This window comes from Peromyscus leucopus, chromosome X, assembly GCF_004664715.2.
Source record: "Peromyscus leucopus breed LL Stock chromosome X, UCI_PerLeu_2.1, whole genome shotgun sequence".
In the NCBI taxonomy this organism is placed as follows: Eukaryota; Metazoa; Chordata; class Mammalia; order Rodentia; family Cricetidae; genus Peromyscus; species Peromyscus leucopus.
The window spans coordinates 130,369,032-130,395,718 of NC_051083.1; the positions used below are offsets into that span (position 1 = coordinate 130,369,032).

At 40.6% G+C, this 26,687-nt stretch overlaps 1 protein-coding gene across 1 annotated transcript; it reads right to left on the reverse strand.

Moving 5' to 3' along the window:
* Positions 1-15,437: 15,437 nt before the first annotated feature.
* LOC114683890 (histone-lysine N-methyltransferase NSD2-like) lies at positions 15,438-20,514 on the reverse strand. The gene is given in 2 exon segments (XM_037199246.1): positions 15,438-19,412; positions 19,415-20,514. Coding segments are annotated over 2 exon segments (4,095 nt in total). The 5' UTR covers positions 20,334-20,514; the 3' UTR covers positions 15,438-16,236.
* Between the last annotated feature and the right edge of the window lie 6,173 nt (positions 20,515-26,687).

Sequence of the window (26,687 nt, forward strand, 5' to 3'; positions counted from 1 at the left end):
CATTAAATATCAGATCAGCTCCTTTGGAAGAATGGATTGAGTATACTAATGGTGTTCAGTCTCTTAACTACAGTAATGAGGCTTGGATAGGAGAGACAAATCCCAGAGGTGAAAGAAGGCCCCGTGTTACCAAATATTTTAAATGTGGTACACCAGGTCATATAAGTAAACACTGTACATGGGGTACTCCTAGAAGTAATACTCCTTCTAGGAATAGCCTCAACAGGACCCCAACCACCCACCTCCTGGATTATGTAGAAGATGTGGCAAAGGCTGACATTGGACCAGTGAGTGCAGATCAAAAATAGATATACAAGGCAACCCTTTACTGGCAGTAAATGCCTCAGGGGGCCTGCAAGGCCCCAAAATAAAACTTAGTGTGAACATTCCCAGCCACTGTGGAAGAAATTCCTCTCCAGGACAACTGAATAAACCAATGCCTAATGTAAAAACCAATACTGCAATGGATGATAAAACAGCTCTGATAGATGGATCACAGTTTACAAAGAACGCTATAAAACAAATATTTTGGCAGACTTCGATAAATGAACAAAGACCAAAGCTTAGAATTGGAATTAATGGCCTGGTTCTGGAGGGCCTGGTAGACACAGGTGCAGATATGACTATAATTACACCAAAATCATGGCATCCAAATTGGCCTCTTCAAGAGGTGGATGTCCAACTTTTAGGGATTGGCACCCTATTTCAGATAAAACAGAGTTCGAGATGGGTTGAATGCATTGGGCCAGAAGGACAGAGAGGAAGGTTGAAGCCATATGTAGCATATGTAGCAGTAAATCTTTGGGGCCAAGATCTGTTACAACAGTGGTATACCCAGATTAAAATTCCTACACTCTCAGTAAGGGAATACAGACCAATGCATGTTTCTAGGAATAACATCATAGCGTGCTATAAAAAAGTCACCAGCCATTCAGGCTGTATACAAACAGAGCACAACTGCTGCTGAACCCTCAGCAGCAGTCAATACTTTGTGCAGAAACCATTAGAGATAATTCGTGTAAAGTTTCCACAATCCATAATTTATCACTATATGGATGCTATCCTATTAGCTAATCCAAAGTTAGATACATTAAAAATTATGTTTGAAGAAGTAAAAAAAGTTTTGCCTCGCTGGGGACTGCAAATTTCTCCTGAAAAAATACAAAGAGGAGATTCTATTAAGTACTTAGGATATAAGATAGAGCTACAAAAAATTAGACCCCAAAAGGTACAACTAAGGAGAGATAGATTGAAGACTCTTAATGATTTTCAAAAGTTATTAGGAAGCATTTTTAACTTACTGGGTATCATGGGAATACCCAAAGATGGACTACAAAATTTGGCTAATTCTCTAGAATGGGACAAAGAATTAAATAGTCCAAGAGAATTATCAGCTGAAGCTGAGAAGGAATTGGCTCTAGTAGAACAGACAATTCGAGAAGCACATGTGGATCGTGTGGATCCAGAACTTAAATGCATTCTTGTCATATTCCCCTCTAGACATTCCCCAACAGGCATTTTGATGCAGAGGGAAGATATTATATTGGAATGGATATTCCTCCCACGTAAACCAAGTAAGAAATTAAAGACTTATATAGAAAAGATCTCTGATTTGATTCAATAGGGTAAATTAAGACTTTGCCAGTTGACAGGAATGGACCCAGCAGAAATTTTAGTACTGTTAACTATTGAGGAAATTTCATCACTATGGAAAGATAATGAATACTGGCAGAGAGCCTGCAGTAACTTTTTGGGAGAGATTAACAACCACTATCCCAAAAGCAAGAGAATAGAATTCATAAAGAAGACTGAATGGGTCCTTTCTCACATTGTACGACAAAAGCCAATTTCTGGAGTCCTCAAATTCTATACTGATGCAAATAAATCAGGGAAAGCAGGATATAAATTAGGAGACTTAAGTAAAGTGGTACAAAGTCCATATAGCTCTGTACAAAAGGCGGAACTGTATGCCATTCTTATGGTACTGATGAACTTCACAGAACCCGTCAATATAGTCACTGACTCTCAATATGCAGAGAGAGTTGTTTTACATATTGAAACTGCTGAATTTATTCCTGATAATACAGAATTAACTTCATTATTCATACAATTGAAGGAAATCATCAGAAAAAGGGAACATCATATATATATATACACATATCACATATCAGATCCCATACAGGTCTGCCAGGACCTTTAGCACAAGGTAATAATGAGATTGATCAGTTACTAATAGGTAATGTGCTAGAAGCCTCAGAATGTCATAAGAAATGCCATGTAAACAGCAAAGGTTTGAAGAAGGATTTCTCTATCACTTGGCAACAGGCTAAGGATATTGTGAAAAAAATGTCCTACTTGTTTCATCTATAACCAAACTCCATTACCTGCAGGGAGTAATCCAAAAGGTATACAAAGAAATAAAATTTGGCAGATGGATGTGTTTCATTTTGCAGAATTTGGAAGATTAAAGTATGTACATCATACCATTGACACTTATTCAGGATTTCAATGGGCAACTCCTATGAGTTCTGAAAAGGCTGATTCTGTGATTACACACCTATTAGAAGTCATGGCCATCATGGGAATACATGTACAAATTAAGACAACCAATGCCCCAGCATATGTCTCCAATAAAATGAGACAATTCTTTGCTTATTAAAATATAAAGCATGTTACAGATATACCACACAATCCCACAGGCCAAGCAGTCATAGAGAGATCCAATAGAACTTTAAAGGATATGCTAAATAAACAGCAACAGGTAACAATGACTCCTAGAAATAGACCGCATAGTACTTTATTAAGCTTGAATTTTCTCAATGCTAATGAGAAAGGAACAACAGCTGCAGAGAGATATTGGACGACAGACAAAACTCCTCAGCTAAACCAACCAGTTTATTTCAAGGATGTGCTGACCTCAGAATGGAAACCTGGATATGTTCTATGTTGGGGAAGGGGTTTTGCCTTTGTTTCTGCAGGGGAAGAAAAGCTATGGATACCAACAAAATTAATAAAAATTTGATTCAACAGGAAAAACCCTTTGATGAAGAGAAGTAAAAGATCATCCACCAATGTGGCATCTCTACAAGTTGTAAGAAAAATTTAACAATCAAAGGGTGGGGTAGGTTCTGTTTTTGTCTTTCCAGGATAATGGAAATACCCATCTTCCAAAACTCATAAGGCCTTGGATATCCGGATGTTTACAGCAGAAAGGAAGAATCTATTGGTACCAATCTACACATGGTAAAATCTCACTGTCTAACATCTATCTCTCTATCAATCTAGAAAAGTTGTGGTTCCAATTCAATTATAAGCCAAGCTGGCTTTGGAGATGGAATTGGCTCACTTCTTCCCTAAACCCAAGCATATTGCTAAAAGAAAAGTTTGAGAGATTCTTCAGTCCCATATCAGATGAGCCCTTTGTTGTGAGACAGAAAGAAACCAATAAAAAGGGACCATTGTCTTCTAAATCCTAATTCTCTCCATGCTTACTCTTGATTTCTCAGAATCCTTTCTTACATGCTATGTCCTCTTTAAATCCAAACCTCCCATTTTTGATAACAAATAAGTTTTTCCAATAACAATCTCAGAAGTCTCCAGAAGGAAGATGGGGCCCCAACAACAACAACTCTACCCAGTCCAGAATGATGCCATGGTAATCATCATCATACTACACTTCTTGCCAGAATTTCAGACAATCTTAACCATTACTCTAAGACTTGCTGCAGAACCTACAGTTAGTCTTACTGAGATTTAACTATCTGAGCTTTCTCACAGTATCCAACAGAGATGACATCACCCCCTAAACAGCAGGAAGCAATTCTAAGAAAACGACGCCCCTTTCTCCCTTAGGTTTCATAGTTCTCAAAGTTATGGATGACGGTTATAGGGTTGGGGGTGGAAGAAAATATTAGACTCAGTATTGTAAAAAAAGGGGGGGGAAGAAATGGAACGGATAGGTATAAGATATGATGGTAAATCATTGTATATACTAGTAAACAAATTTAGTAAAATAGCAACCTTAGATAATTTGCACTGTTATAGATTCTTTTATGTTGATACAAATGTAAACTATTTTTATACTCCTGTTTAAGATAATTTGTATATTGATACAAATACAGAACTATATTTGTTATAATGTACATATATTTCTACTCTTATTTGAAACATTTTTATATTGATACAAATGTAAGTTTATATCTGTCATACTTGATATATGTTCTACTTCTGTTTAGGATATTCGGTATATTGATATATATTTAAGATTATTGTCATATTGCATATTGTACTATATATTCCTACCTCTGTTATAAATATCTTGTGTATTGTCACAATTTTGAAGTCATTGTTCTTCACTATACATTTGCTTATAGACTGGTTACCTTGTTTACGTGAAGCCTTAGTCCTTACGTTATTTCGGTAGATAAGACTTATAGATTTATAGTCGCCTATGCCTGTCATCTCTATAGTTATGTTATTTAGGTTATCCAGATTTACAGATACATAGGTCAGATGGACAGGTAATCTTCAAACACTTCATATACCTAGAGAATATGGCATTAAAATAACTTAGAATTCTGTTGACGAGGGACACAATTGCTCCTGGCTGCACCAATTGATCCCGAGAGAATGTTGGGCTTCTACGACATTTCCATTTGGAAGTTTGTCTTTTTGGCACAAAATGGCCTACAGGGCAAAGAACTGCCCTTGCCTTGATGGCTGACAGTACAAATGCAATGCTGTCCTTTCTGGACAAGCAGGACACAAGGAAAGTGACCACTGTACTCTGCCAAGACAGGGTAAGATGGTCTTTCAGAAATCCTGCTTCTGAAAATGGTCTGTCAGATACTCTAGGCCTGTAGCCAATTTGAATGCACCAACAATGCTGAGAAACATTAGGTGACTGTCCAGGCTGCCAGCTGTCTTGGTCTACTCTTGCAAGATTCCTGAAAGTTGCTTGCATCCATCTGTGGTGGTATTCTAATTGTACAGAAATGTGATTTTGATTGTATGTTAATAAATAAAGTTGCCTGGGGGTCAGAGCTATTAGAGCCATAGACAGAGTGTGGTGGTGGTGGTGGTGGTGGTGGTGGCACACGCCTTTAATCCCATAGATCTCTGTATGTTCAGGGATACAGCCAGCATTGGAGACATATGCTGTAGCTGGAGGGCTTCTCTCCAGGTTCCCCAAGCCCCGCAGTTATAAAATAATCACTCAGACGCTTATATCACTTATAAACTGTATGGCCGTGGCAGGCTTTTTGCTAACTGTTCTTTTATCTTAAATTAACCCATTTTTATAAATCTATAGCTTGCCACGTGGCTGGTGGCTTACCGGCGTCTCTACATGCTCTTCTCCTGGCGGTGGCTGCAGTCTCTCTCTCAGCCTTTTGCTTCCCAGAATTCTCCTCTCTCCTTGTCCCACCTACCTCCTGCCTGGTCATTGGCCATCAGTGTTTTATTTACATAGAGTGATATCCACAGCACTTCCCTTTCTTCTTTTTTTAAAAAGGAAGGTTTTAACTTTAACATGGTAAAATTACATATAACAAAACAATTACTGAGCAAGAATTATAGTTACAATATTAAAGAAGATGTCCTATCTATCTTATATTTGTGAGTTTAAGGTTTTATAGCTAACTTATCTTTTATCATAACTGAGGAAATTACGACTATCTAGCCTTCAACCACATCAAAGACCTGAGAAGGAACATAATGGTACCTGAGAAATGGTAGATGGATGCAAGCAACTGTCGGGAATCTTGCAAGAGTAGACCAAGACAGCTGGCAGCCTGGACAGTCACCTAATGTTTCTCAGCATTGTTGGTGCATTCAAATTGGCTACAGGCCTAGAGTATTTGACAGACCATTTTTAGAAGCAGGAATTTTAAGAGACCATCTTACCCTGTCTTGGCAGAGTACAGTGGTCGCTTTCCTTGTGTCCCGCTTGTCCAGAAAGGACAGCATTGCATTTGTACTGTCAGCCATCAAGGCAAGGGCAGTTCTTTGCCCCGTAGGCCATTTTGTGCCAAAAAACAAACTTCCAAATGGAAATGTCTTAGAAGCCTAACATTCTCTCGGGATCAATTGGTGCAGCCAGGAGCAATTGTGTCTCACGTCAACAGAATTCTAAGTTATTTAAATGCCATATTCTCTAGGTCTATGAAGTGTTTGAAGATTACCTATCTATCTGAAATATATCTATGTATACCTAGAAGACTTAACTAACATGGCTACAGATATGATTATCATAGATGACTAATTATTAACCTATTTTTTAATTATCCATTACAATTTTAAATGAGTTACATAAACATAATACCTCAAACAAGAATAGAAATATATATATATATATATATATATATAGTATAACAAAATTAACTTCAAGTTTGTATCAATGAACTAAAATTTATACCAATGTAAAACATTTTAAACATAAACTAAAATTTATACCAATGTAAAACATTTTAAACAAGTTTTTCTTTAAAAGTAGGTTCATTAATCTACCCTTTTATCTTATCATCTCCATATCCTCCTATATATCATATCCCCTTTTCTTTTTTAGAAAGAGATCACATTTATAATCAACCTGTTTTAAATAAAAATATTGGTTTTTCTCTGTCCTACACCAGAGGGCTCTTCTGATTTGGGACACAAGAATCCCTTAACCATTTTTTTTTTTAAAGCAATATGTCTGGGTTTAGAGGGGGAGTGAGCCAATTCCACCTCTAAAGCCAGCTTGGTATATTTCGGAATTTGGGCGTAGCATCTCTTACTACTTCCTGCTGGAGGGGGGCGCTGTATCTTATGGGAACGCAAAGAAAATTTTAGACCTATGGGGTAGTCCGTGAGGCTGTATTGTGTGAACCAGTTGCCTTGAAACCGATCTGGATGTTGGATCATCTGGGCCATGGTGTCATCGGAGTCCTTTCAGGGGGTCTTGGCTGGTGAAACCTGATGTATCTTAATCTGGAACAAGTCCACAGCCTCTGGCTTTCTGTGGAAACAAAGGCAGAACCTCTTTTCCAAAGTAACATATCCTTATATCCAAATTTTGAAGTCAAGGTACCTTTAAAATATACATTTTGGCATAACTCAACAGCTTTTGTAATCAAATGTTTTTCTTTAGTTACGAATATCAAAGAGAACATAATCCAGATTCTCTGTGTGGTAGCCATCTTTACGTGGCTTATTTTTTATATCACCTTGAGCCTATTGATTTAAACTGCACCATTCTAAGACTGAAAAGGCACTGTGGCTGTTGGCTCCGCCCACTTCAGCTTCCCAACATGGCAGTGGTACGTTTTCCGCCAGCTCTGGGAGTCATCAAGTCTCAGAAATAGTGGGTCTAAGCTTTTATCAAAGCAGCGTGTAGCCCAGAAACCTCTTTTTTTTTAAATACTAGTAAAGACTAAATCTACCACACAGCTTAATGTGCCGCTGGCAGTCGCCTCATTTCCGCCACACTGCCGGTCAAACGCACCCGCCAGGAACCCGCCAGTGTCCAAACCTGCGTTTTGCGCTGCCCGTATGAGACAAGAAGCAGGAACCTGGTTTGGGCTCTGTTTAGAATTGGTTATTAAATATTCTCAGGTTTAAGGTGGAAACTCGAGCCGTTGGGCGCCATTTGTTGCTGGAGGGCTTCTCTCCAGGTTCCCCAAGCCCCGCAGTCCCACAATCCACTTATAAAATAATCACTCAGACGCTTATATCACTTATAAACTGTATGGCCGTGGCAGGCTTCTTGCTAACTGTTCTTTTATCTTAAATTAACCCATTTTTATAAATCTATAGCTTGCCACGTGGCTGGTGGCTTACCGGCGTCTCTACATGCTCTTCTCCTGGCGGTGGCTGCAGTCTCTCTCTCAGCCTTCCGCATCCCAGAATTCTCCTCTCTCCTTGTCCCACCTACCTCCTGCCTGGTCATTGGCCATCAGTGTTTTATTTACATAGAGTGATATCCACAGCAATATGCCTTTAAGACCTAGGGGGCTGTACAATCAGACAGTGATGAGGCAGTCACGTGTTTGGGTTTACAACCAATGAGAAGGCAGAATGACTGGAAAAGTGATTTACAGACAGGAAATAGCTCTCTTTCGAGAAGCTGGGACACAGAGGAGGAAGGATGAGATTTTAGCTCTGAGCTCTGACGTCTTGGCTTTCTCTTTTACATTGTTTCTCTGTTTCTTATTTAATAAGACGGTTGGTTACATCTATATCTGGCGCCCAACGTGACAAAAATCCATTAAAAACCACTTGGCTTGGCGGCAGGTCCATTTTCCCACAAGGGCTGCAGGCGACCGGAGGCGGCAGGCGGCGGTCGGCTTCTTAGCCTGGGTCTAGATCTGCTTGACCTCAGGCTGGACTATCGGTGAGCTGCTTGCTTAAATCCTGCTTGCTTAAAGCTGGTGTTACAGGTGTTACAAACAACTCAGACCTGCCCTGCCAAACAGGGCCCCACCTGTAAAGCCAAAGCACGTGGTCGGAGCTTAAGGAAGCCAGACACAAGCCTTGACTCCACACAAGAGGGAACACGTGGCTGGATCTAAGCTTTAGCCGGCTATGCTTTCTTGTGCGTTCTTTCTCTCTCTCTCTGGATTTACACCTGGGACACTAGGTGGCTGTTTTGAAAATCTCCTCGGATTTCTACTGTTCTACGCAGATTTGGTAAGTCATAACATATCAGATATTTTAAAGGAAACTATCTAAAAGAGAATTTTTTCCACATTAAAAAAAATGGGTTTTATGTGTACATTGGAAGAAAATTGGTTTTGGTTCGAAATTTTAGGCAGTATGACAATGGAACAACTATATAATATTAGTATTGGTGGAATTATGCAGTTTATCACTATGCTAATCCTCATTTTAATATTTAAAAAGATAGTCAATTTAAGTGCCAGGATAACAGCTTTAGAAGAACTTGTTAAACCTGTAAAAATTCAGACAGAAGAAATTAACAGTGAAGTTGTTTCAAGTCTGGATCATAAGGTTACAGAAAGAAAGCCTGTTTTCACACAGTCACCCTTAATTTATGCTGTAACCGTATAGCAGATGCCTGATCAAATGGCTACACAAAATATTTGGGCTCTAATTGAAATGTTGGATTTAAAAAGTTTTAAGGAGGCAATAGTATCTTATGGCATGCATTCCCCATATGTAAAGCAAATGTTAAACTCTTGGTCAACACATAATAGGATTGTACCACAGGACTGGCGGGACCTTGCACAAGGTGTTCTGGAACCCAGCCAGAGACTTCAATTTCTGACCTGGTTTAAGGAGGAGGCTAAAAACATAGAAAAACAATGGAGGGATAAAGGAATACAAGTTTGCCAGGATCAGCTTATTGGAGAAGGCCAATATGCTTCAGTACAAACACAATGTTTATATGATGTCCAAACCCTAATTTTATGTCGAACGGCAGCCTTGAATGCATGGGACAGAGTTGAGGAACCAGGAAAAAAATCTGAGTCATTTACAAAGGTGATGCAAGGCCCAAAAGAGTCTTTTACAGATTTTTAACAAGGACTGGCTTCAGCAGTAATGAGAATGGTCTCAGATTCAGAAGCTGGTAAGGCAATAATTGAATCTTTGGCCTTTGAGAATGCGAATGCAGCATGCAAAAGAATAATCAGGCCATTAAGGGTAAGATCTGCACCTATGGAAGATTGGATTAGAGGAACAATTAATGTTGAGGCTGATGAGCATGATGATACGTGGGTAGGAGAAGTAATTTCAAAAGGTTTGAGGAGTGTTAGATGTTTTGGATGTGGAAAGCAAGGACATTTGAAAAGGGACTGTAGACAGGTCATTCCCCAGAAACAATGTTTCTTCAAGGAACAATGGCAACAGAATGCCCCTTCCTTCTGGAGTATGCAGAAGGTGTGGTAAGGGAAAACACTGGACCAAGGAATGTAGATCAACAAAGGACAGACAGGGTAATCCTTTGCCTCAGTCTTCGAAAAACTCCCAGAGGGGCCTCGCCCAGGCCCCCATTGCAAATCCAGTTCAAACCCTTCCTGCAGCCATAGAGGAAATCTCTGCTCTGAGCGATTAAATAACCAAATGCCTATTGGAATAAATCATGCTGGTCAGGATGATGAAACAGAAAGAATAGAAAATTCAGGAGAAAACATAAAGAAAAATTTGTGGCAAACTTCTATTAATGAACAAAGACCAAAATTAATGATCAAAATAAATGGTGTTTTGTTGTCTGGTCTGGTAGACACAGGTGCGGATGTTACCATAATTGCAGCAGAATTGTGGCATCCAACGTGGCCTCCTCAGGAGGTAAAAATTCAACTGTTAGGAATTGGGACATTATCTCAGGTGAAACAGAGTGCAAGATGGCTCGAATGTATAGGTACAGAAGGACAGAGAGGAAAATTAAAACCATATGTGGCTAACATAACTATGAACCTGTGGGGTCGAGACTTGTTGCAACAATGGAATACTCAGATTAACATCCCTCCAATCTCAGAAACAAATCATAAACTAGCACATGTTACTGAGAGAAATATTAGAAGATATTGTTCTAATGAGTGGTCACCAGCCATCCATATTATACAAGAACAGGGCACAATAACTGATGATCTTCCAAAACACCAACAGCTCTAACCTTAAAATGGTTAACAGACAAGCCTGTATGGGTCCAGCAATGGCCTTTAACAACAGAGAAACTCCAGGCTTTAGAAGAGCTGGTAGAAGAACAGTTAAATGCTCAGCATATTGAAGAATCACCCAGCCCTTGGAATTCTCCTGTACTTGTTATTAAAAAGAAATCTGGTAAATGGAGAATGGTAACAGACCTTAGAGCAATTAACAAAGTAATTCAGCCAATGGGCTCTCTACAATCTGGAATGCCTTTGCCTACTCTATTACCAAAGGGATGGCCTCTCATAGTTATTGATTTAAAAGACTGTTTCTTTTCAATACCCTTCCAAGAAAAAGACAGAGAAAGATTTGCTTTTACAGTACCTACTCATAACAATTCTCAACTGGTTAAAAGATTTCAATGGAGGGTCCTCCCACAGGGAATGTTGAATAGCCCAACTCTGTGCCAATACTTTGTACAACAGCCATTGGAAGTGATACGTAAAAAATTTCCTAAATCTATAATTTATCTTTATATGGACGATATTTTACTAGCTGACTCAAATGCAGATACTTTAGAAAGAATGTTTGAAGAAGTAAAGAAAATTTTGCCTTGCTGGGGATTACAAATTGCTGCTGAAAAGATACAAAGAGGAGATTCTATTAATTATTTAGAATATAAAATAGAGCTACAAAAAATTAGACCCAAAAGGTGCAAATTTGGAGAGATAGACTACAGACACTTAATGACTTTCAAAGATTATTTGGAGATATTTCTCATCTACGAACTATTGTTGGGGTAAAAAATGATGAACTGACTAATTTCTTCAAAACTTTAGAAGGTGACAAGGACTTAAATAGTCCAAGAGAATTATCACCTGAAGCTGAGAAAGAATTGGCCTTGGTAGAAAAGAAAGTGCATGAAGGACACGTGGATCATATTGATCCAAAGCTGGATTGCATTTTGGTTATTTTACCTTCTAGGCATTCTCCTACTGGAATATTAATGCAGAGGGAAGATATTATATTGGAATGGATATTTTTACCAAATAAACCAAATAAAAAATTAAAAACTGATGTGGAAAAAATCTCTGACTTGATTTACAAAGGAAAATTGAGACTTCGTCAATTAGCAGGCATAGACCCAGCAGAAATTGTCATACCATTAACTAAGGAGGACATTGAAAAATTATGGACAGAAAGTGAACCTTGGCAAAGAGCTTGCAGTAATTTTTTGGGAGAAATTAACAGCAAATATCCCAAAAGCAATAGAATTGATCTTATAAAGAGAGCTGATTGGATCTTGCCTCAAATTGTATGGCAAAAACCCATATCTGGAGTTCGTACATTTTATACAGATGCCAACAAAGAAGGAAAGGCAGGTTACAAATCAGAAAATTTAAGTAAAATGGTTCAAAGTCCGTATAATTCAGTTCAAAAATCAGAACTGTATGCTATTCTATTGGTATTAATGGATTTTTCAGAACCTCTCAACATAGTAACTGACTCTCAGTATGCTGAAAGAGTGGTGTTACATATTGAGACTGCAGAATTTATCCCTGATGCTTCAGAATTACCTTCACTATTTATTCAATTACAAGATACAATCAGGAAAAGGAATCATCCTTTATATATAACTCACATTCGGTCCCATACTGGTCTGCCAGGCCCTCTAGCACAAGGCAATGATGAGATTGATAAATTATTGATAGGAAATGTGCTGGAGGCCTCAGAATTTCATAAAAAACATCATGTCAATAGTAAAGGTTTAAAAAAGGATTTTTCCATAACCTGGCAACAAGCCAAAGAAATAGTAAGGAAATGTCCTACTTGTTCCTTCTACAATCAAACGCCATTACCAGCAGGATGTAACGAAAGGGTACTCAGAGAAATGAAATCTGGCAGAGGGACGTGTTTCACTTTGCAGAATTTGGAAAACTGAAATATGTCCACCACACCATCAACACTTATTCAGGATTTCAATGAGCAACTGCTTTGAGTTCTGAAAAAGCTGATTCTGTAATCACTCATTTGCTAGAATTATGGCCATCATGGGTATACCTGCACAAATCAAAACTGACAATGCTCCATCATATGTCTCTGTTAAAATGAAACCGTTTTTTGCTTATTACAATATAAAGCATATTACAGGCATACCACATAATCCTACAGGTCAAGCAGTTATAGAAAGATCAAACAGAACTCTAAAGGATATGCTAAATAAACAGAAATGGGTAACAAAACCCCCAGAAATAGACTGCATAATGCTCTTCTAACTTTGAATTTTCTCAATGCCAATGAGAAAGGAACAACAGCTGCAGAGAAACATTGGATAATAGAAAAAACTACAGAATTAAATCAGCCTATATACTTTAAGGATGTGCTGACCTCAGAATGGAAACCTGGGTATGTATTACATTGGGGACGAGGTTTTTCTTTTGTTTCTACAGGAGAAGATAAGCTGTGGGTTCGATAAGATAAAGGTTTGATTTGAACAAGAGAGACCTCTTAATTAGACGAGGTGATAGTTCATCAACCAGCATGAACATCCAATTTAAACTAACTTGTATCAATAACACATGCCTTTTCATTTAATCAGATAATAACTTGCCAAAAGGAATCATCCCCATAATTAGTCTTGGGGAAAGGTTTTTGTTTTTTTTTTTTTTTTGTTTTTTTTTTTTTTTTTTTTTTTTTTTTTTTTTTAGGCCTTTAAAGTTTTTTAATAAAAAAATACTCAATACAGTTTTCCAAACACAACTTTTCCACTTTAAATGCTATTTTTCCCCAACTGGTAATTCTCGTCCATATTTCTTATTTCTCCCCCCTCCCCCCAAACTTCAAGTTTTTAAGCCTTCACTATCAGACCTGGTGACAGTACCCAGCATTCCTAAAAGGAACCTGACTGTATATTGTATGAAGTTTAGACACCAATAGGCACATTTAAACTTAAATTTAATTTCTGATAGGTCATTTCACATCTCAACAGGATACGGTGACACCATGACACACATGGACACAGCATTTTATTCTACTGACTAACAGTCATCAGCTACACTCATTGTAGATGAAGATATTTGGCAACTGACAGTCGTTTGCATTAACTTTAAAACATTTCTATCTTTAATTCTTGAAAATAAGGTAGCTCTGAAGATGGGCACTTCACACAGTATGCTACAGGTATCACTTAGAAGTCATCACAAAAGCCAACCTGAGTGTGCCTGCCTGGTACACAGAGACCTAGGTGCCGGTGCCAGGAAGTTTCTCAGGAATTAGCACCTGGATCCTCATCACTCTTGGCTAGATAGATGCACTGCCGTATGGGTGCTGCCGTATGGGTGCTGCCGTACGGGTGCCTAGGTTTAAATGTTACAGCTCTACATACTCATAGACCAATGCTGGCTTGGACACTGGCTGTGCACCCCTGGGCCGCTGCCACCCTGCAGAGGCACACACACACAGATGCGTGCTGACTAGGGAACAGCTGGCTGGTTTTTGGATACTGAAGGTGTCTGAGGAATATGGAATCTGGGCAGGTTCCATTTGGTTTACTTCACATTAAGAAAAAAATTGGAGCTGATGCTCAGAAAATCACATATCTTTCAGACTCTTGTTATCATCAGAGCACCTGCCACATCCAGAGTCACAGCCCTGGCCCTGTGGCTGGTCCTTCTGTGGGAAAGGCCATCACCCCAGAGGGTTACTTTACTCAGATTTGTATATTGGTCTTCGGTTGGTTTTCAGAGTTAGTGTTATTTACTCATTAATACTTTTTGGGAAGGGGAAATTGTCTAAAAAGTTCACAATATTTCCTTCAGAAAGATCATAAATAGTAATGTAGAACCAAAAATCCCAAGATTTTACTTAACATTAAAAAAGAAAGTTAATCTGTGCCCCCAAAGTGTACTGCAAAACCAGTTCTGATGCGCTTTCACAGTAGCCACTCACTGGTGGACAAGGAACAAGATGGACCCCCAGGGGGGCCATGTACGTGTGAGGAGGCTATCTGGCCTATCAGTACGTCAGCCTTCCAGACTTAGGGCATTGGTGAAGGAATTGTATGAGCCAGTCTAGTACTTTTAGAGGACAGGTTGAGCCAGGTTAAGTTCGAAACTGAAAAATGCTCCTGGTCTCATCTGGTCAAATAGATGTCTCCAGAGGTAACTAGGCCTGTGCCTAGGGAAGCCACAGGCTGCCTGCAAAGTTGCTTTAACTTTGGGGGCCAAAAGGATGGTCACTGGTCAGTACTGATGACATGCTAGGCTTGTAGGTGTTGTGGCTGATGCTCGACCCTGCCCACTGAGAATGGTCAGTCCTGGTCCAGATGAAAGTGCAGTTCTAGAAGGCAGCGGGAGAGCAGTGGGCAGCACCCTGCGGGGACCCAGGAGAGTTGGAGCTTTTCTGCTTTGTGGCTTTCCTAAAACCACTGCCGTACTGCATGCACCTCCCTCTCAGTGGAAAGCATGAGGTCTCCTTTCTCGGTGTTCAAGCTCTTCAAGGCCAAGACACACTCCTGAGGAGGCAGAAGCAAGCCGGCCAAAGACCAGCTAATGGTCCTTGGGCTGGAGGGAAGGGGCCTTTAAAGAAGTCATTTAAATCTCATTAAGGACACAAGTACCATCAGACCTTCTGCCTTGAGACCAGGTGGTGCCCTGGTGGAAAGAAATCAGGACAACATAGCTGGGGGCAGACAAGCAGATCGCAATGGAGAGAGCCCGTCAGCGAGCATCAGCCTCGGCCCCAGGCTGTGCGTCTGGTGTCCCAGGATCCTGTAGTTACCTCCCTTGCTCACTCAAGAGTTGGTATTTGCCTGACAACTCAAATACATTTTAGCTGGAAACAATTTGTGAAAGTTTTAGCAAAAGTATATTGGGAATAAATGTCAGAAACAGAAAAACCAAGTGAAGAAAATATACAAGGTTTCCCCCAAATGTTGGTCAAAGAAATTGGGTTGAGAAGACATCAGAGAGAAACAGCCAAAACAAAGGCAGCGGCCTGCTCCACAGGTCACACTGCCATTACTGGTCAAGTCCACAAAAGGAAAACCACGAGAGGAATCTTGAAACACCACAACCACTCAAAGTGGAAACAAAGCACTTTGAGGGAAAAATTCACATTAGTACAAAGAACATAGGCTGTTTCAAAAGAGCAAAATGATGATCAATCCTGATTAGGAGTAGCCCAGGGCCTGAGTCCCAGTCTGTCCTGAGGAGAGGGCAGTACGTGAGTAGAAGCCTGAACCATCAGGATAGAGCTAGGGTGACCTTTAGGAAGTTCTAGTCTATATTTCCAGGGAAGATAAAAGCATTTCACATGCCAGTTAATCTTTAATCATAACTTTAATCTAAAATAAAAACGGGAGGGCACCTTGATGTCGGGTCTCAGATTCAAGTGTAGCAGTTGACGCTGCGTACGTAGTAAGGCTTGTTTGTCCTGGACCACTGAGTGTGCAGCTGACAAGCATCAGTGCGGACGCCGCAGCCCAGCTGCCGAGGATGGCTCAGCGGTGGGAGTGCTCCCTCCCACCCAGGGAGGCCTATACATGTCAGAGCATAACGAGCTGGGTCCTTGGGGCAAGTGCCACGCTTGCCTTCCCGTTATAGGCAGGGCTGGCTGCCCCATGCCACCCCTGGATCTGACCAAGCGCTATTTGCCTTCTGTGACCCTTCTCCAACACCGCCTTCTCTTCCTCTTCCCCTTTGACTTCAGTGATTCTGGAAAGGGTTTCTCAGTCTTGGTACTTCTCGCCGATTCTGCCCTCAAGTCATGCTCACAGCAGTAGGATTGCCCATCCTGGGTGGAGCGGAAGGCAGTCCCATCTTGGTGTTCCTTACAGAATGAGTTGGGGCACAGGTGGCAAAATGAGGTAGAAGGCTTGCCACATACATCACAGTGATGCCAAGGACATTCCCACTTCCCAAAGGGCCGCTTGCCCAAGCCCAGGCAGGACAGGTGGTAGGCCTTGGTGCAGAACTTCCGGTCACACAGCACCAGCTGCCCACCGTCACCACAGCGGAAGCACTCATCCTCTGACTGCCGCTTCCCTTCTCCCTTGGCCCTGCGTCTTCTGGTTTTCTTCTTGGCCTTTTTACCCTTTTCCTCTGAAGAAAGGGATGTAGAGGTCTTTGGTCTGTCTCCAAGAAACCCACTACAATTGGAGGCTCCACACCGACAGACTGTCTTCTCATTGCCCAAACAATCGAGGTTATAGTTGAAAGTCAGCTCTGTCCCTGCAGGAATGTCACACACAGCAAACAGGCCAACTCGTGTGTCCCCATTCACTGTCCACTTCAGGGTCTCACAGTTGGGCTGGCAGCTGTGGTTCATGAATCGTGAATAATTCCCTTTAGGGCCAGCGTCAATTATTCGGTCCTTGTCTATGGTGAGCATGTAAAAGTGAGTGATGTCATTCTCATGTGCATATTTGATTCTTGCCATACACTCCTCTTCATCAATCAGTTCACCAACATACTCATTAACAAATTCTCCCTTTCTGATGTCCCTTTTGGCAACCAGGCCCCACCCTTTGCCATCTGTCTTGATAATCTTGGTCTCAGGGTACTGGCGCTTAGTGAAACACTGGTTCTGGCAGTATTCCCCTGCAGGACACACCTGCGGGTGGCACTCAAACATCAGCATCCTGTTTAGACACTCAGAATCAGAACCACAAGGGTTCTCATCTGTAGGCTTACAGTTACACTTTGGGATTTTGGAAATGTCAGCTGTATAGATCTGGACTTTACCATACGGCTTATTCACCTTAATATGCTTGTATGGTGGAGGCTTTCTCTCACTCTCCTGGGTTTCTCGGGCTTCCCGCTGAAGTTTGATTTCATTAAAACGAGCTTCAGCTTCTTGCAATGCGTTCTTGAAGACTCTTCCGATCCCTCTGACCCCCTGGTAGCGGCTGCCCCGGTCCCCCTCCATGTATGGGAATACTCGTGCCTGATGCGTCCAGTAATAATTTTTAGACCCAAAGAAAAACACAGGGAATTCTCCAATCTCGTGCTTCATTTTCTGAATATTTGGGGGAACATTTTTGGGATGGCAAACTTCTGCCGGCCACCATCTGTAGTTCCCAAGTTTGACCCAAATGATGTCTTGAAAGTGTAGCTTCTTCCCAGCCCGGCAGTCATTGCAGAACCAGCTGCCATCGGGCATATCAATATTCAGGCAATCAGGGTGAAAGGCTGCTGGGCAGGCCTCACAGCATAGGAGACTTCCCCCTTTGGAGCACACGAAGCACCAACTCACATTGACGTGGGTGTGGTGCCGCTTCCCCTTCCGAGCAGTGAAGTGGCCAGTGCAGATTATGCTGTTAGAAGCAATCACTGAACATCCTGCGGCCAGACAGGCATCCCCTCCATGATAGGCAACGGGGCAGCGGACACATCGCATCATTTTACCTTTGGATGGCCGTGGATTTGAAGGGTTTGAAGCATGGCAGCTCACACAGCTGTGGAGAGGGCAGCGAAGGCCTCGGTTCTCAAACACAGTGAGAGGGTATTTTTTTACACAAGCTTCGTGGTAAAACTTTCCACACTGAGTTACCACACAGCGCTTCACCTCCATCTTGCTTTCTTTACACACGAAGCATGAATGAATCCCTGAGGCACACTCAGTGCAGGTGAATCTTCCTTCTGGTCTTCTGGAAAGTCCAAGGCAGGCTAGATGGAATGCTCCACAACAGGGGCCCTCACACAACAAGAGGCTGCCTGTCTTCTCACACAACTGACACACGTACTCCTTTTTGGCAGCTACTCCTTTTTCAGACTTTTTAGATGAGACGGATGCTTCGGTCTGTGTTTCATCTGCACTTTCATACGGAGACTCTGAGGGCTCATCTCCTGGGCTGTCTGAGACCTCATTTTCAGTTAAGGATGCAGAAGGAGATGAACTTTTGCTAAACCCAAGTGCTGAAGATGCAGTTGCAGAAGCCCGATTTCGCTTCTTCAGTGGTTTGCAAGCATCAGAAAGATTTTTCGTTGCTGCCTGGCTCTTGATCGAGGAAGCTGCCTCCATGGCCTTGTAAGAGCTTGTTCTGGCTGTTTTGTCGGTGATTGTCTCTCTCTTCCGAAGACTGTGCTTATCTGTCCTAAGTCTTTTCCTGGGTGCATCTTCAACATCAACATCTTCTGGAGGGTCATCTGTCCTCTTTGTGTGGTTTCTTTTTTTCCCATTTATGTTACCTGAGTCTTCTTCAGACTGGGCAGAGGTCATTAGGGAAAACTTTGTATTATATCGTGCTTTCTGTTTTTCATTGAGCATGTTCCACTGGGATCCAAGTAATTCTTCAATCTCCTCTCCTGAGACATCTGGATGTTCAGCTACAACCTCATCCCTGTGTTTTTGACAGAAGACTAAAAACTGGGATGCTGAGTCTCCCTTCCTGCTCCGTGGAGCAGAAGCTGTGGACTTCTTCCTCCCAGGAGGAGATCCTACTCCTCTCTTAGGTTCAGCCTCTGCAATCTTTGGAGGGGTACTCTTTTCTGTGCCAGGGTCACTCTCTTGGTTCTCAGCAGAACTAGACCTTTTGGTTCTTCGCCTTCTCTTCATGGGAATATCCTCGTCTTTCATAGATCCAGGGTCTGCAGAAGCGTCTTCACTGGCCCCTGAAGAGTCCACCATTTCTTCCAAAGGTTCTGCAACAATGCCAGCCTCCTTAGCCACTTGGGGGTTGAGGTGTAGCTGGTCCCCCACATAGAGGAAGGTGAATTTGGCTTTCCGTTCCTCTACTGACATGCTAGCAGCTTCCTCTGCTTGAACAATGCCCATTTCCCACTGGGCTCTCAATCTCCCTGAAATAGGTTTTAACAACTTGATTTCTCAGCTTTTGTGGGTGCCTGCTTGGCACTTTCTTGGCATAATTTTTCAAATTGTTCTTCTCCTTCAAAAGCAACAAGGCTCTTCTCAAATATCCAAGCTCTTTCTGGAGCATCACCAAAGAATTGTACATGATACTGGCGTGCACTTTTTTTCTGACCTTTAAGCTTGGTATGGTTGTGAAGGAGTGGATCAGCAGAAACCATGCAAGGCCACCAAGGGTAACCTGACACTTTGGACCACACCAAATCACCCACGTTGTATTTCAACAAGAGGTCTCTGTCTCTGCCAGTATTTGGACAGGACTCCTTCTTAACTGGCATCTTTTTATCTGCAGGACTTGAGATCTTGGACACTAAAGCTGCTTCCACAAGGCCCTGCTCCAGTAAAGAGTCATATTTTATGCTCCTCTTCCTGTTCCTCCTAGTCTTATTATCCGATTTTTTTCCATTTTCTTCTGACTGAGACACATCAGCAGCACTGTCACCACAAATTGAAGATTCAAAGAGAGGTTTCCCATTCATGTATGTTTTTGTGATTTTCAGTTTAATTTCTGGAGAGCCATTTTTAATAGGAGTAGTATTGGGTGGGGTCCCAATTCCTTTCACTTCCTGGGATTCAAAACACAATTTAGCATCATGAGCACCAGGTTCTCCATTAAACACTCGGGAAGTTAGATCTTTCAACTTCTCTGCTGGAAGAAAGGGGAGTGCATCATGGCCATTAAATTTCTGCATGACCCCCTCTTGTAGGCTGTTAGAAAGTTGAGCTTTGCTGAGGAATACAGAACATTCATGATTCACTTCACAGTTCTGAGTCTTCCCATTTGCACTGCCAAGGATTTCTGGTGCCTGCTTCATCTTCATGCACTTTACAACTTTCTGAACAGAAAGAGGGCTTTTTCTGATGCTAAATTCCATCCAGCCTAGGTGCTTTGGTTCTTAGAACACTGGAAATGATTCCTGTCAGAACATCCGATTTCATACCGTTTCGTCGTCAATGTCAAACCTCGTCCTGAGCTGCACTGCGTCGCATCCTCCGGAGGCTGTCCGGCAGTGGCTGTCCAGTGGCGGCGGCGGCGGCAGCGGGCGCAAGGCCTCGGAGGGCAGGGCGGCAGGAGGCGGCGGCGGCGGCGGCGGCGGCGGCAGCGGCGGGCGCAGCGCGGCCAGGCCGAGGCTCTCTGCGCGCGGCGCCGACCCCGCCCCCGCGCCTCAAGGTTTTTGTTTTTGTCTTTTAGGAGAATGAAGGTTAAAGAATCTGAAGAACCCTGGACAAATGAGACAACTGAAGAAAAGGGACAAATCATCTATCCCAAGAAACAGAGTGAAACGGCGTATGGGTATATATTATCTAAAAAATTTTATGTCTTCCTAAATGTTTGTTTCTGCTTTTCTCTAAAGATTTAACACTATTGGTCTTCTAATAGTCCCAGTTCAATTAAAATTTAAAGCTGACTTTGGAGTTGGAGAATGGCTCTCTCCTTCTTTAAACTCAAGCATGTTGTTAAAAGGAAAATGCAAACTCCCTGTATCATGCCAGAATAAAAGAGCCATCTTCTGCTATGTTACTGGACAAAAACAAAATTAGTTAAGGGACTATTCTATTACTAATCTCAACTCTTTGATTCTATTCTGATTCTTTAAACTTTCCTTAAAGTATGAATTTTATATCAAAATTTACAAGATTAACATATATAGATATATATACATTTTAAACTTTGTTAAGATATGAATGGTCATACAGAATACTAACCAATTCTAGAAAAAAAAGGCTAGCTGCATATATATGTCTTTGTGTTTGAGTCTCTTATCAGTTTTCTGCAGGAAATCACAGCCAGGCCTAACATCAACTGATATCTCCAGGAAGAAGATGGGGCCCCACAACAACAACAATTCCATGTGGACAATAATAATATCATTAAGCTGACAAACATCATCCACAGATCAGCTTTGAACTACAAGGTGCTCAGAGCAATTTTGAGATGACTAGCTGAGATGATCCAGTCTCAAAGACTACTTGAATAAGGACTTGAGATAAACCTTGAACTTTGGCATTATACACAGACTGGATAATGAAGGATATAGTTACCTTTCCTAGAATTTGACAATTAACCTAAAATTTTTCTTTCAGGATAAAGAAAACTTTGCCCATACCCAGCAGGAAGCAATTTTAAGAATACGATGCCCACATTCCCAAAGAGACGGTGTGGGGCGGGTGGTTTTTTGGTCTTTTTAATGGGTTTTGGGACTGGGGTAATTTTCAGTATTTAGGGGGGTTGGTTACAAGTTGTTGTCAAGGGTTAGGAAAAAGTCTAAGCAAAGGAGATTAGATTTAAGGTTCTTATAAAAAAAGAAAGAAAGAAAGAAAGAAAGAAAGAAAGAAAGAAAGAAAGAAAAGAAAAAGACAATTACTAGTTTTAAATACTTTACATTGGATTGGATTGTTTTATATTATATACAAATTTGAAACTGATATTGTTAGAAAATGCTATATGTATATTTCTAATTGTATTTATTCCATTCATTTAAAAATGTAATGCAAATTTCTGATCTTTGAATGTTATTATTACCAACTATTAGGATATAAAGAAATGAAAGTTAGTAGTTAGACATTACAATAGAACTTGTTGTCATATTAGATATGTTTTAATAATTGAGCAGAGATGTTTTAGATTGGTCATCTTCAAACCCTTCAGAGATCTACAGAATATGGCATTTAAAATATTTTAATAACTTAGAAAATTTTTCTTTTTTGAGACATGTTGGCCACTGGCAGTACCAATCTACTTCAGAGAAATTATGGGCATTGAAGAAACTGCACATGGAGTCAACTTTCATTGTGGCAAAAGTTAGCCACTGGACAACAAAGTATCCTCGAATCAACAGGACAAAATGGACAGACAGAACAGGAAACAAGGGACTACTGATTCTTGCCAAAACAAGTGTGGTTATGGCTTTATCAAAAGGCATCTTCTGAGGCCAGGACAATATGGCCCCATCCCTGAAGTGGCCTTCGCATCCGGAAAAGGTACGCTGCCCTTTTCTTCGAAGGCAGCTTAACAGGCAGAGGGCCGATGGCTTCTGTTGTACAATGGAACAGCAGCTGAAAGCTCATGCCTCTCAAAGTAGACTGGCATTTAATAGAGGGATGTGGAGAAGAAGGGGATGCTGAGATGAAGCCATATATACACAGCCAAGAAGAATGAACAGCTGAATTAAAAAATTGTCAACAATTTCCAGAATTTAAAATCCTGAATCATGACAGGACACTAGTGGAATTCAGGTGTTTCTGGTACATGGACTGCTCTCACCCAATGTGAGGTTGGACTGTTGACCTTGTGTACATCCTACATCACAAATGAATCTGTCAGATACACTAAGCCTATAGGCTGAAGATGATGCCCCAACACTGCAGAGAAACCTCAGGTGACTGCCCAGGCAGCTGGCTGTTTCTGTCAACTCACAAATTTTTTGGAATTTGCTTGCATGCACTTCCTGTTTTTATTTTTGTTAGCTAATATTATTTCCTTCTTGGGTCTCTGAGGTAGTTGAAGATTAGTTATGGTTGAAAATTAGTTAGCTATAGTTGAAAATTAATTAGGATAGAAAGTGCATTAGATACATCTTGGATTTACCAAAATAGGATAGATAATGGAATCATTTTCTCTGATTTGTCAAATACCTGTTTACGTATTTATTACTTTTATATATTGTATATAGTTATTGTACTTTTGTATATAGTTTTTCTTTTGTTAGTTATAACCTTTTGCTTTTTTTCTTTTCATTAAAATAGAAAAGTGGAAATGTGCTGGTATTCTAATTGTACTGAATTGTGATTTTGATTGTATGTTAATAAATAAAGTTGCCCAGGCGTCAGAGCTATTAGAGCCATAGACAGAGTGTGGCGGTGGTGGCACACACCTTTAATCCCATAGATCTCTGTGTCTTCAGGGATATAGCCAGCATTGGAGACATATACCTTTAAGACCTAGGGGGCCATACATTCAGACAGTGATGAGGCAGTCACGTGTTTGGGTTTACAACCAATGAGAAGGCAGAATGACTGGAAAAGTGACTTACAGACAGGAAATAGCTCTGGGACACAGAGGAGGAAGGGTGAGATTTTAGCTCTGAGCTCTGACCTCTTGGCTTTCTCTTTTACATTGTTTCTCTGTTTCTTATTTAATAAGACGATTGGTTACATCTACATCCATCTATCATTTCTCAGGTACCATTATGTTCCTTCTCAGGTCTTTGATGGGATTGAAGACTAGCAGTTATTGTTACAACTTAGTATATATAATATCTTAGATAGAACATATTAAGTATTAGATTCAGGTTCTTTAGGATAGGACACCTTTGAATGATCTTTATAACATGCTATTTACCTATGCTCTATACTTATCTGGATTTTAATATGTGTTTCTTGCTTGATATTGTTTGCATTGGTTGTAGTTCCATCTTATCTAGGTCATTATCCCTCATTATTTCTGGACAATATTTGATAACCATTCCTTTGTATATAGTCTTGTATTAGTTTAGAACCTTCTTATTTAGACAAAAAGGGGGAGATGTAGTGGGTAGCTATTCCAGCTTGGATCTGGAAGTTCCAACCCCCACTGAGACTCTGGCAACTGTCATGCCTACGAGGCGGGGCCAGGGGAGGCACCTGGAGACCCGAGAACTGGATGGGCCAGTGCTTTCTCTGTGCACTCTCTCTGTGCCGGGATGCTGAACGGTGAACATGGACTGTGCAGAGCTCCAGAGAACACTGCTGGACTGCGATACACCTTCCCCAGACCCTGCGACCTACCTTTCACTTAATTTGTGAGTTATGCCATTAAATAAATATCCTTTTAACTATGTGGAGTGGCCAAAATAATTTCTCCAATAGTATAGAGATGCCACTGTACAAAGATGCTCTAGCATTCAAGCTTGAATACGGCATGGCAGAGTCCCACCTTGGTACATGAAGGCATCTCCAAGTTGCCCAGTGCTCTGCATGGTGGATTTAACTTTTGTTAATACACAACAACAACAAAAGGTTTCTAGGCTACATGCTGCTTGATGGAGACATAGACCCATTGTTTCTCAGAGTTGGTGGTGAGCATGGCTCCCAGAGCTGGATGTAAATGTACCTCTGCTATATTGAAAACTCAAGTGGAATGAAGCCAGCAGCCAGGGCTACTACTTGGGTACTAGCTACACTGTAGTTTAAAATCAATGGTCAGAAAATGATTACAGATACACAATAGGACAGGTTCAGATGGAAAATAAAACTTCCAAATGGTTTACAATATATATGAAAATATATGTAGGTTTGGAAGAGAGAGGTAAAAAAATATAGGCAGTTACATAAAGAAAGAGTTTTAAAATAAAGTCTTTAAAGAGACAGTAAGAATAATATGAAAAATGAACCATGCGGAGATGGAAATTACACAGAAAATCTCAATTTCGTTGTCTTTGGGATTTTTAACTGAAGAGAGACACTTGATTGTAAAGGCTGCTGAGTTAAACCAAAGTATATTAAAGACATCTTGACTTCAAAATTTGGGTCTAATGATATGTTGCTTTGGAAAGGAGGCCCTGCTTTTGTTTCTACAGGAAGCAAGAGGCTGTAGATTTGTTCTAGGTTAAAATGGATCAGATTTGATCAAGCAAGACATCCTGAAAACTGACAGATGGTATCTATCAACAAAGATTATGCCAGTTTTTCCAGGACTTGATCATTATCTTGAATTTTCTTAGGATCCCCATAAGATTGACAGCACTCCCAATCAGCAAGAATTAGCCTAGAATACTATGCCCACTGTGGGAGCCTGTTTTCAAGTTCCTGGTGTCTTTACCCAGTAGGTCCACATAGAGAAGATGATTAGGACCATGGGCCTAAGTGCAGGTGTCTTGAGATGGTCTACAGTTGGCTGTGCTGGGGGTAGGTCTTTTGCTCCATCTCTTGGTGTCTCTATAAATACCCTGGAGCAGAGACAGTCAGGGCTTGTTGGAATAGGTTCCAGGCTCTCTTGAGGCTATCCTTTATTTATTTATTATCTGTTTATCTCCACAATCTAAATCCTTCTTTCTAATATTTCCTGCTGCTCACACTCAAGAAAGCTCTGGGGAACTGGGGTTGGTGGGAAAATGCCCTGCAGCCCACATTCCCCCCAAATGGATTATGGATATTTGTCTTTGTTTAGGGGGTTGTTTACAAATTGTTATTAGTCATAGTCAATCTCTTTCTAAAAGAAGAAAGGGGGATATGATACAGAAATATAGAATATATATATATATATATATATATATATATATATATATATATGATAGGATAAAAGGGTAGATTGTTGAATCTACTTTTAAAAAGCAACAACTCTTTTGAAATATTTTACATCTCTACATATTTCAATTTATTGATACAAATTTAAAGTTAATTTTGTTATACTGTATGTATATTTCTACTCTTATTTAAGGTATGTTTATGCAATTCATTTAAAATTGTAAAATATAATTAATAAATATAGATTAATAGTCATCTATGATAATCATAGTCCTGTTAAGTTTTTTAGGTGTACAAAGGTATATTTCAATTATGTGGCTAACCTTCAAACACTTTAAAGACCTACAGAATATGGCATTTGAAATGTTTTAAGAACTTAGACTTTTCTGGACAGTCAGAGATATCTGTTCCTGGCAGCACAAATTACTTCAAAAAGGATGATGGGCATTGAAACTCATTATGGAGTTTGCTTTCTTTGTGGCAAAAGTTAGCCACTGGGCAAAAAAATGCCCTTGCCTCAACTACTTGACAGGAAGCTATATAAACTGGACATGCAGGACTCATAGGAAGGTCAGCACTGAACTTTGCAAGGTGAGATGGTTCTTCAGGCTCCTGTTTGCAGAAAAAAAAACTACCAAACATTCTACAGGACACAGATAGAAGTGTCTGACAAACTTTGTCAGAATTGGCAGAAGAAGTTTTCTGCTTCACTGAAAGCTATGCCAGAGACTCCAGGCCTGTAGGATGAAGATAGATGCCCCAACTTACAAAGGAACTTTGGATGAATGTCCAGGTAGCCAGATGTCTCTATCATTTCTAGAATAATGGAAGTTGCTCACAGTGCACTTCCTGTTTACTCAGGTAATATCATATCCTTCTAGGGTCTTTGATGGAATTGAAGACTAGATAGTTATATTTTTTCTTAGTCAAGATAAAAGGTAAATTGATATGAAACTTTAGACTCACAAAAATAGGATAGATGATAGAATATTTTCTTTAATTTT